Below are 12,642 nucleotides of genomic sequence, written 5' to 3' on the forward strand. Positions count from 1 at the left end.
TAACGGTTATATATATATATATATATATATATGTATATATATATATATATATATATATATATATATCAATGTCAATAATACAAATAAGACAAAAATATTTTTATCGTGCCTACTGAGCTAGAATTAGAGAAAGCAGGCAGGATTTTGTTGAGTTCATTAAGTTCACATAAGTTATTTATATATATATATATTTTTTTTTTATATATATATTATATATATATATAACTTAAATGTATATAAAATATATTTGTCTACTGTTTCAAAATCAATGTAATGAATTACTGACCTCGTCAAGGCTGTAATTCATTACCCAACCTCAAATATTCCACTCTGCACCTTTTTTTTTTTTTTTTTAAGTATTGCTTATTTTTGCATTTTCCCATTATAAAAAACTGTTATTTTTGACAAAAAGCCCATAAAACACACCAAAAAAACCCTAAAAACTTCATATTAATACATATGAAGTTGTTAAAAGATTCCAAGCCTCAAAAATGGAAAATAAACATTTTTAAACTTTTGAATCCTAAGAACGTGTATTGTCTATATTGAGGTTAATGATACATTACGACTGAACTGATGTAAATGTCCTTTTTACAAAACGTCAGAATCACCATTGCAAGTACAAAAGAAAGTAGGCAATTTTGATAATAGTTTATATTTGTATATATGTGTGTGTGTGTGTGTGTATATATATATATATATATTATATTGTGTGGACATAACATGATACTGCAACGTCTCCAAGTTAGCTGTAACAATAAAAATACAATATCTTTGTGTCTTTAAAAGTACATAAAAAGAAAACAGGCAAACAAACAACACAAATAAAAATACAAAATAACAAAACAGCCCTAAAGTAGTTCACAGAGAGGTACAAATATACAGTACAAATCTAAATTTATCCAAAAAGGGTACAAAAAAATAATTAAAAAAGCAAATAAAATAGAAATATTAATGCTTTGTTAAATTCAGGTAGGGTAAAGTCTAAGGGTACACTTTGGGTGGACAAAACTCTATAAGGCTTCTGATAAAAGATCAATACAGATTGGTACGACCATACGATATTAAAAGTCACGGTACAAAGTCCATACAACCTGGATTATACTTGAGGATTCAATGTTACATTTACATCTTTGCATATAGTTTGCAGATTTAGGCATTTTGGGAGGAAAAAAACACGTTTTTATATTTTTTCTTTCTTTCAGTTAAACATCACATGAAAAAGCAGTGTCATCTTGTGCCAAAAAGTACAACAAATCCATCCTAAGTGGAAAACACACACTTCTTTAAAACTTTCAACCGTTCTATTTTGTTTTCCTCATTGAAATAACAAAAAAAAAAAAAAATTGAATAAAGGGCTAAACAACAGGACATAGACCACCATCAACGCACGCACGCAAACACAAACACACGTTCCAGTCTGCCACCAGACGCCATTCAAGTTTTTGCTGGATGAGAAGCAAGCACAAAACAATATGAGCACACACAACTTTGACTTGGTTGCTGATTCCCTGGTGGGTTTGATATGTCGCTTTGGGAGACATCGGCTTACACTCTATGGACCAATGTATTGGGACACCCCCCCACTCATCAATTCATATCTTCTTCACTTTACCAATATGTTATTGACTATTTCAGCTTTGAGAGAACAGAGCAAGGTGTCACAAATACTTTACAGTCTATTCAATGTGCTCATTTCTGCTTCCAAGCAATGTCAGCCTCAATTATGTTGATTCTATCTATCTCTCTCTCTCTCACACACACACACACACACGCGCACACAAAGCAGAAGTTAAGGCAACAAACAACTACATAATCACACACACACAACCTGGGAATTCCTGCTGTTGTGACTCTTTAGGTTAAAGCAACAACACTGCCGACCAAGAGGAGACATTTAGTGCAAGTACCCACAGTGACAGCCGCTTCAACTCAGGAGCCCCCTGCTGGGCAAGAGGTAACGTCACAGGTGACACTTTAAATGTCCAAATGACGCCAATGAGCTAAGCGTTTACTGCATAGAAGGACAACACTATTAAAACCCCTTAGCTAAGCGAAACAAATAGGGGTTCGGCAATGGAGATGTTAGGTTTCGATCCAAACTAACAGCGAAACAGCCAGGAGAGACTACGTTAAAAAGCACAAAAACAACCGTCAGGTGTTTTTTTTTTCAGTAGGAAATGTGTGCGTCGCCTGATTACAAACCTCCGAATGATTCTGTGTGCGACCTAATTGCACTTATTGTTAGGAGTGAGGAAAGTGCAGCATTCATCTTGGCTGATTAGTAAACATAAATCTAAATGTAGTCCCTTTTAAGCAATGACCCATAGGAATGAACCAAACCAATGAACCGGGGAATGAACCTAGGAATGAACCAAAGCAATGAACCTAGGAATGAACCAAAGCAATGAACCGAGGAATTGACCTAGGAATGAAACAAAACAATGAACCGAGGAATTAACCTAGTAGGAATGAACCAAACCAATGAACCGAGGAATTAACCTAGGAATGAACCAAAGCAATGAACCTAGGAATGAACCAAAGCAATGAACCTAGGAATGAACCAAAGCAATGAACCTAGGAATGAACCAAAGCAATGAACCGAGGAATTAACCGAGGAATTAACCTAAGTAATGAATCTAGGAATGAACCAAAGCAATGAACTGAGGAATTAACCTAGGAATGAACCAAAGCAATGAACCTAGGAATGAACTAAAGCAATGAACCTAGGAATGAACCAAAGCAATGAACCGAAGAATTAACCTAGGAATGAACCAAAGCAATGAATCTAAGAATGAACCATAGCAATGAACCTAGGAATGAACCAAAGCAATGAACCGAGGAATTAACCTAGGAATGAACCAAAGCAATGAACCTAGGAATGAACCAAAGCAATGAACCGAAGAATTAACCTAGGAATGAACCAAAGCAATGAACCAAAGAAATGAACCTAGGAATGAACCAAAGCAATGAACCTAGGAATGAACCAAAGCAAAGAACCTAGGAATGAACCAAAGCAATAAACCTAGGAATGAACCAAACCAATGAACCGAACAATTAACCTAGGAATGAACCAAAACAATTAATTGAGCAATGTGCTGGTACAAAAAGGTGGAAGGTACGACGGACGAGAGTATAACAAAGGACGAGAAGAAAGGTCTCAGTGTAAGCAGATGGAGCTAGTGCATCACCTGAAAACGTAACAGACACACTGCTGCTGCTGGTGGGGGACAAGGGGACAATATTGCTCACTATTGCATCCTAAGCTAATCAATGCATTCAAGAGACGAGCCGTGTAAAAACAGCTCTCTGAGGTACACTAAGGGAGCACAAGGCTGTTCACTAATCATACTGGAATAGAACACCTGTCTAGAGCAGGGGTCTACCAAAACAACAGTTGTCTTCTACTCTACATCGCATTTTGGGTTGTCAACTTAAGTTAGCTTAACTTGTGTGAAAAGAAAACATAACAGCAACCAGACAATGACAAAGTGATCCAATATGAAGAAAAGTAGTCCTTTGACCCCTGCTCTAGAGACTCGTCTTTATTCCAGTCTGTTGTACTCATGTTGTAATAACACACAAAAGTGTTAGTGGGCAAAAGTGTGTGTGTGTAAGTAAAGACACTGATTGTTTGATCACTAACTGGATTGTAAGACAAGTGTGACACTTTGTTGTCCTCCTGTAAGGTGCGCTGACAGCTAATGTCAAAGAACAACAACAAACGTCCTTGTTTAAGTTCAATGCCTAAAAAAGAAGAAACACAATCTCAGGAATGGTTAGGTTTTTGAGATCTGACCACGATCCAGAGTCATCGCAGGCTCGTCCAATTAGCAAGCGAGAATGTTCCAAATGAGGAAGTGGTGACAGACTAGACAAACCTACTGGGAAACTCCAAAGTTCTCCTTTGCACGCAGCGACACAGAAGATTTTTTTTCTAGTTGGATGTGCAAAAATCTTCTCAGCCTACATTCTGTTTTTCCTGCCCTTGTCATGATAATAACACCAACTAGTTGCTCATAAAAAAAGATAATGATGATGCTACTTCCCTGCATTTGAGCGTCCCTCAATGGAGAGTTTGACCTCCTGGGGGATGAACGAGGGTCGGATGTGTCCAGATGTGCTGATTTGAGGACCTGTGTCTCCCTTCATGTTGTATCTTTGGAGGCCAGGAGAGGACCAGCGCCTGTGCATGGCCCCCATGGCCGCATCCGTGAAGGCGGAGGCATCTGTGTGCAACTGGTAGCCGCTCTGACTCTTAGCGTGCTCACCTGAGGTCCGACTCGGTCTAACGGGGGGTTCAGGGTGCGTGGCTTCTTCCTTGTTGTCTCTGTCTGCCTCCCTGGGCCTGTCTCTGTGCGTGCGCTCTATCCTGAAATGAGTCTGAGGGCGGGACTGCTGCGGGGCAGGTGGCCCCATGAGCTGGTGAGTAGGTTCTGACGTGGTGGAAGTTTTGCTCAATGTCCTGGACAGGTTCTGCTGCTGGGGGTGATTGTGTTGCGCTGCTTTCTGCTGCTGTGGAGGCTGCTGTAGAGTGATGGACACGCACATGTCTCCTACTTGCATCTGATGGCAGGCCAAACCGTAGAGCTGAGTGGTGCGCTCCGGGCTGTGGGACGACCAGCCTTGACCGAAAACAAAAAAGGGGTGCTCCGGGGGAACGTCGATGGTCACTTTGCTCTTCTGCTCGCCCACGGTAAAGTGCAGCGTCACAAGGCCAGGTCTCTGCTGGCTAGCGTGGATGTCCACAACCATGCTGTAGTCAATCTTGAGGCCCCCGCTCAGCTCGGCGCTCCGCACAAAGTCTTGAGTCTGCAGGTCTTCCACACGCTTCAGCTCCCCGGTGGCCAACTGAATAATGGCTCCCTTCATGAAGTGCGACGGGCTGTTGGGAGCCGGCGCGAGGACGGTGCCGGAAGATAAGGCCTGGGTCACCTCGGAAGGAAGCTGGACAGCAGGCTGAGGTGGCTGAGCGGCCGTTGGCTTGCTCACATCCCTCTCAGGGAGGCACGCTCTGGATGAAGGACCTGACACTTTAAAGCTGGGTTTAGGAGAGCCATCATGATCCTGTGCTGAATAGTGCTGCTGTGGGTGATACTCCACAGGGATTAACACCGGCTGCCCATTGGCTAGCATGACAGCATGAGCAGGCTGCCCTGCTTGTTGGTGCTGCTGGAGGTTTGTCACTCTGGGGTCGCTGTAGCTCACAGGCTGGGCAACGTATGCAGCACGGCCAGAAGTGTTCTCTACATGGACGTCTCTGGCTCTCTGGACACTCTGAGAAAGATTCAAAGGAGCGAAAGAGACCTCCTTGCGCCCTGCGGCAGAATTTTGGCTGGAGATCCAACTGCCAACCATCTGCTGCACCTGGAAAAATACAAAATAAACTTGAATGAACACAGCCCGTCAGAAACCAAATTTTTTTTTCAACTATCAAAATGTATTCTAGCATGGCACTGAATTATTTCTCAGACACAAATGCACACAAGTGATAAACTGCATCACCAAGCTCTACGTATCAGTTAGGAACAATTCATGTAAATATTTCATTTTTGAGGTGAAATTATACTTTTGTTGGACCCATGTCCTACATATTAAAACAGGGGGGAAAGCACACTTGTAATATTTTAGTGAGCCTATTTAACTACATAAGGACACATATTAGAAATTATTTTTAGCAAGGGATGTTCCAATCAGGGTTTTATATCGTAAAGGTTTTATCGATACAATATCGATATTCCTTATCAATACCAGAATTAATCGGTACTCTTATTGGTATTGTATGTAATTGGTGTAAATAAAGATGTGAAAAAATGCATTTTTTTCTCATTATTTTTAACAGCACACCAACATCATGCAACATCTTACAGCAGGGAAGTCTTAAACAAATCAACTACGTTTGCAGTGCAAGAAATAATGCTGTTATCTTGTTAGAACCACACAATTCCATCAATGTGTTTCTATTAATTAAAATTACACTCAGCTGAAAATAATATTTATGTATGGCATGTACAGTCGTGGTCAAAAGTTTACATACACATGTAAAGAACATAATGTCATGGCTGTCTTGAGTTTCCAATAATTTCTACAACTCTTTTTTTGTGATAGAGTGATTGGAGCACATACTTGTTGGTCACAAAAAACATCATGAAGTTTGGTTCTTTTATGAATTTATTATGGGTCTACTGAAAATGTGACCAAATCTGCTGGGTCAAAAGTATACATACAGCAATGTAAAATATTTGGTTACATGCCCCTTGGCAAATTTCACTGCAATAAGGTGCTTTTGGCAGCCATCCACAAGCTTCTGGCAAGCTTCTGGTTGAAATTTTGACCACTCCTCTTGACAAAATTGGTGAAGTTCAGCTAAATGTTTTGGTTTTCTGACATGGACTTGGTTCTTCAGCAATGTCCACACGTTTAAGTCAGGATTTTGGGATGGCTATTTCTAAAACCTTAATTCTAGCCTGATTTAGCCATTCTTATACAACTTTTGACGTGTGTTTGGGGTCATTGTCCTGTTGGAACGCCCAAGACCCAACCTCCGGGCTGAGGATTTTAGGTTGTCTTGAAGAATTTGGAGGTAATCCTCCTTTTTCTTTGTCCCATTTACTCTCTGTAAAGCACCAGTTCCAATGGCAGCAAAACAGGCCCAGATCATAATACTACCACCACCATGCTTGACGGTAGGGTGTTCCTGAGATTAAAGGCCTCACCTTTTCTCCTCCAAACATATTGCTGGGTATTGTGGCCAAACAGCTCAGTTTTTGTTTCATCTGACATCACATGGACAAAGATAAGACCTTCTGGAGGAAAGTTCTGTGGTCAGATGAAACAAAAATGTAGCTGTTTGGCCACAATATCGAGCAATATGTTTGGAGGAGAAAAGGTGAAGCCTTTAATCCCAGGAACACCACTCCTACAGTCAAACATGGCGGTGGTAGTATTATGCTCTGGGCTTGTTTTGCTGCCAATGGAACTGGTACTAATAATAAAAATACAACTACATTTGGCTGCCAGAGTGTGTCTTGAGTCATAATGGAAGACCATTACAGTTAGATTAGAGTTGCAGGTGACTCACCTCCAAGTCACTGTCTGGAGTGCTACGCTGGCCCGGTGAGCTCAGCCTGCGTAGCTGGTTGGACTCGTGCGCCGCAGAGATGGCCGCTCCCTGTTGCAAACGTGCATTCCTTCCATGGTAGTCCGGTGCGACCTCTCGGGCTGCTTGATCTTTATCCCTGCCATTCATCTCTGGCTCCTTTTCCTGCACCCCACTGTGGGGGTCCCTGCAGGGGGTGGTGGTGGTGGTGGCAGCTCTTGCAGCACCCTGAGGGTGATAGAAGACCGGCATCCCCCGTAAGCTAAGCTCGGACGCGGACAGGACTCCGACAGCACCAAGGTGCTGCTGGGTGGTCTGCTCTGAAGGCAACATCAGCGGGACACCGCCGGGAGCTGACACTTTGGGAAAAGTATGAGCAGCTACCTGAGCCTGCGGAGGAGGGGAGACCACACCTTCTTGTATGACAGACTGGTAGGGAACCAGGTGGGCCTGAGGGATGCCGCCTGAGGGGGAGATTAATGAACCAGGGACAAAGCCGGGGGTTAAAGCGTAGGGTAATGCTCCATATGGGGAGCTGACAAACTGCAGGGAGGAATGAGGGAGCTGGGCGTAACCCAAAGGAGGATAAGGAAGGCCTGGATGCTGCAAGAGTGGAGAGTGTACAGTGTAGGCTGGGGAGATGTGGCTTAAGACTGGGTGAGGACTGGTGGGCGAGTATGTAACAGATGGTACAGCCACTTTATAAAGCATACTGTACTGGTCTACTGGCACTGCTGGTATGCTCTCAGAAGTGTCCATTCCAAAGTGAGGTCCTGGCTGAGCTCGCAGCCACTCTCCAGAAGGAGGGCAAGTCTGAGAATCACTGATGGCTGCAGAGTTCTGGATGGAACCCATTTCATCCTCGCCGACACCACTACTGACACCACCACCACCACCACCTACTCCGCCCAATGCCAATCCCACTCCCGCAGTCCCTGCAGATCCACCACAGTTACTAACAGGGAGGTCCCTCTTCTTAGGAGGCAGGCACTCCTGGTTGCGCTCCTGAGCTGGTTTCATTGCAACACTCTGGCCAAGAAACTATCTTCACTGTATGGCACAGGAGCTAAAACTTGCAAGCCAGTGGGGCCTCACAGAAACCAGCTCTGAAATCCCCGGGCTGACTTCCGCTGATGGCGCTCCTGGGAAGAAAGATAAACACAGGATAAAAATAAGGAGAGCAAATATATTTTTGCATGATATCTCCAAGCAGGCAGTCTCTGCTTTCCATCTTGAATTTATAGGTTAAGAAAAATCATGCATGGTCAGTAGTAGATGATGTAACCCTTTGCTTTGCAATGGTAGATATTAGGTTATAACCAGAGATGTCCGATAATATCGGCCTGCCGATATTATCGGCTGATAAATGCTTTAAAATGTAATATCGGAAATGATCGGTATCGGTTTCAACCTCCCGATTTTCCCGGGAGACTCCCGAATTTCAGTGCCCCTCCCGAAAATCTCCTGGGGCAACCATTCTCCCGATTTCCACCCGGACAACATTATTGGGGGCGTGCCTTAAAGGCACTGCCTTTAGCGTCCTCTACAACCTGTCGTCACGTCCGCTTTTCCTCCATACAAACAGCGTGCCGGCCCAGTCACATAATATATGCGGCTTTTACACACACAAGTGAATGCAATTCATACTTGATCAACAGCCATACAGGTCACACTGAGAGTGGCCCTATAAACAACTTTAACACTGTTACAAATATGTGCCACACTGTGAACCCACACCAAACAAGAATGACAAACACATTTCGGGAGAACATCCGCACCGTAACACAACATAAACACAACAGAACAAACATCCAGAACCCCCCCCCCCATCTCCCGAATTCGGAGGTCTCAAGGTTGGCAAGTATGCTCTAGTATACTCTGGACTGAAGCTGTGTGCCTTCATTGTTTTTGTTTTTCTGTTGTTTTGAGGCATGTTTAAAAAATAAAATAAAATAATGCACTTTGTCAAAGTCAAAGTATAGTATTTCCCATAGTTGTAGTGGGTATTAGGATTATCTCAGGGAGCGCATGTCCCAAATCCCAAATTGTGACTTCAATAATAAATATGGCAGTGCCACGTTGGCACTTTTTTCCATAACTGGAGTTGAAGTTGTTCTCTTATTTTGGAAAACCTTGTTTTTGATTGATTGATTAAACTTGTATTAGTAGATTGCACAGTACAGCACATATTCCGTACAATTGACCACTAAATGGTAACACCCGAATAAGTTTTTCAACTTGTTTAAGTCGGGGTCCACGTTATTCATTTCATGGTAAAGTTACATTGTTTAATGCATCCAGCGGGGCATCACAACAAAATTAGGCAGAATAATGTGTTAATTCCACGACTGTATATATCGGTATCGGTTGATATCGGAATCGGTAATTAAGAGTTGGACAATATCGGAATATCGGATATCGGCAAAAAAGCCATTATCGGACAACTCTAGTTATAACATTAGCACATTAGTACTAAAAGTGATATTCCTTTAGCAATGGACTTTAAAAGTACAACAAGTTCAATGAAAACATTAACATTTGCCATTAAATGTCATAGTTGAAGATTGTTATTGTTTAATTGAAAGTACCACAGAGGTAGTGTAATAAATTACAATTCATAGACAGTAATATAACAGTCTATATCTTAAAGTGGTCATATTATGAACATTTTTCTATATTTAAAACACTTTCTTGTAGTCTACATCAGGGTTCCCTAACCTTTTTTCCGCCAGGTACTGGTTTAATGTATGCATTATTTTCACAGACCGGCTTTCTACGTGTGGCAGATAAAAACAGCAAAAAAAAAAAAAAAAAAAAAAAAAAAAAAAGAGCATGAAAAATTTGCCTGTGGCTAAAATTTGGCACATTAACATTTTATATGTCCATTAATGTGCATTGTCCCATGTAATATAACAAAGGAGTTGTCATATACATGTACTAACAAGCTTATTGGTGTGTTTAGTGGGACAGGCAAAAGTTAAGTCGGAGAAAATGCGGTAGTTTATAAATGAATTATTGTTTCTGTGCGGCCCGGTAGCAAATGCAGCATGGACTGGTACCGGTCCCCGGACCGGTGTTTGGGGCCCACTGGTCTACATTACATGCAATGGTGGTGCTTTGGTCAAAATGTTGCATAGATTTTGTTTTACAGAACATTTTTAAGGAGCTTTCTGACTGACTGTCTCTTCAGAATGTTTTGTTGGCGGACTTATTTGCGAAAGCCCTCCTCCATGCGAAGCCCCCTTTGAATGTGTCTCCACCCCGTCAGCCACGTTGTAGTTTTTAGCTCTTCCATATAGAGTCTACTGACAGGTATAAGTTAAAAACATACGCTACTTTTTATAAGAAAAGGCAACAGCGGAGGATTTTAGCATGCATGTGCGAGTACAAGCCAGTCTGCCTCGCAACAAGATACACTCTGACTCGCACAAGGATCTTCGGGTAAACCTCTACCATAAATCTAATTAAATCAAACTTTATTTATACAGCACTTTTCATACACAGGCAAATGGCAAACAAAGTGCTGTACATACAAAAAAAGGTAAAAAAAAAAAAAACAACACCTATGCACACAGCATTTCTGACAACAACAACAAAACGCGGCAGGGCAATGAGGAAAAATGCCACCTCTGAGGTGTTTACACTGGAGAATAGCTCAAATTAACACCATCTAAAAAAATAATATGAAACAAATGACAAAATAAATGTGAAAACTAAATATATAATTAAGTTCCAAAAAACTTAACATTGAGAGAATAATAGTTGTAAAAATATAATTAAGATAGAAAACAACAAAATAAATAATTAAAAAAACAAAAGAGTTTAATATGATCAGTGAGAAGCTTGATTAAAAAAATGTGCCTCTAGCATTTTTTAAATATTTTTTCTGCTCTCTGGCAGGCTGTTCAACAGGTGGGGGTCATAGTGGCTAAATGCCACCTCACTGTGGGTCTTTGTTCTGGTATTTGGTAAAGATAAAAGTCCAGTGCCACAAGATCTCAGGATCTGTGAGTGTTGATATGGTAAGAGCAGGTCAGATAGATAAGAAGGTGCAAGGCAATTAAGACATTTAAAAACTAAAAAAATAGTTTTGAGTTTATTTATTTAAAATAGGGACGATACATATTAATGGACATATACATGTATTGATTGATTGATTGAAACTTTTATTAGTAGCTTGCACAGTACAGTACATATTCTGTACAATTGACCACTAAATGGTAACACCCGAATACGTTTTTCAACTTGTTTAAGTCGGGGTCCACGTTAATCAATTCATGGTAGATACGCAAAAATTATAGCCAACGGCTAATTTCCATCTTTAGTCGTTTCAGCAGGTGATGTTTACATAGGAGTTACATAAGAGAGCATTGACAAGGTACCCCTAGAGTTAGCTGCAAGGTAGTTGGTGCTTGTCGTGGCGGTAATCCTAGAACACGTTGATGGACACCGGCGATGAGGGATGCCGTCAAGCTGAAGGAATCCTATCGGGTTCTTTTGGCTCATAGGACTCCTGAGGCAGCGGACAGGTACCGACAGGCCAAGCGGTGTGCGGCTTCAGCGGTCGCAGAGGCAAAAACTCGGACATGGGAAGAGTTCGGGGAAGCCATGGAAAACGACTTCCGGACGGCTTCGAAGCAATTCTGGACCACCATCCGCCGCCTCAGGAAGGGGAAGCAGTGCACTATCAACACCGTGTATGGCGAGGATGGTGTTCTGCTGACCTCGACTGCGGATGTTGTGGATCGGTGGAGGGAATACTTCGAAGACCTCCTCAATCCCACCAACACGTCTTCCTATGAGGAAGCAGTGCCTGGGGAGTCTGTGGTGGGCTCTCCTATTTCTGGGGCTGAGGTTGCTGAGGTAGTTAAAAAGCTCCTCGGTGGCAAGGCCCCGGGGGTAGATGAGAACCGCCCGGAGTTCCTTAAGGCTCTGGATGCTGTGGGGCTGTCTTGGTTGACAAGACTCTGCAGCATCGTGTGGACATCGGGGGCGGTACCTCTGGATTGGCAGACCGGGGTGGTGGTTCCTCTCTTTAAGAAAGGGGAACCGGAGGGTGTGTTCTAACTATCGTGGGATCACACTCCTCAGCCTTACCGGTAAGGTCTATTCAGGTGTACTGGAGAGGAGGCTACGCCGGATAGTCGAACCTCGGATTCAGGAGGAACAGTGGGGTTTTCGTCCTGGTCGTGGAACTGTGGACCAGCTCTATACTCTCGGCAGGGTCCTTGAGGGTGCATGGGAGTTTGCCCAACCAGTCTACATGTGTTTTGTGGACTTGGAGAAGGCATTCGACCGTGTCCCTCTGAAGTCCTGTGGGGAGTGCTCAGAGAGTATGGGGTATCGGACTGTCTGATTGTGGCAGTCCGCTCCCTGTATGCTCAGTGCCAGAGCTTGGTCCGCATTGCCGGCAGTAAGTCGGACACGTTTCCAGTGAGGGTTGGACTCCGCCAAGGCTGCCCTTTGTCACCGATTCTGTTCATAACTTTTATGGACAGAATTTCTAGGCGCAGTCAAGGCGTTGAGGGGTTCTGGTTTGGTGG

The 12,642-nt window shown here is 42.7% G+C and overlaps 1 protein-coding gene across 2 annotated transcripts in view; it reads right to left on the reverse strand.

Annotated features, from left to right (window-relative positions):
• Positions 1 to 636: 636 nt before the first annotated feature.
• The window catches only part of atxn1l (ataxin 1-like), a 30,555-nt gene continuing 18,549 nt past the window's right edge, over positions 637 to 12,642 (reverse strand). For both annotated transcript variants that reach the window (XM_061964063.1, XM_061964064.1), the window contains 2 exons: positions 7,082 to 8,241; positions 637 to 5,367 (listed from right to left, as the gene is read on the reverse strand). In XM_061964063.1, the coding sequence (XP_061820047.1) occupies positions 4,042 to 5,367; positions 7,082 to 8,119 (2,364 nt within the window). In that variant the 5' untranslated portion in view covers positions 8,120 to 8,241 and the 3' untranslated portion in view covers positions 637 to 4,041. The remainder of the gene's footprint in view (positions 5,368 to 7,081; positions 8,242 to 12,642) is intronic.

This window comes from Nerophis lumbriciformis, linkage group LG06 (assembly GCF_033978685.3).
Source record: "Nerophis lumbriciformis linkage group LG06, RoL_Nlum_v2.1, whole genome shotgun sequence".
NCBI lineage: Eukaryota > Metazoa > Chordata > Actinopteri > Syngnathiformes > Syngnathidae > Nerophis > Nerophis lumbriciformis.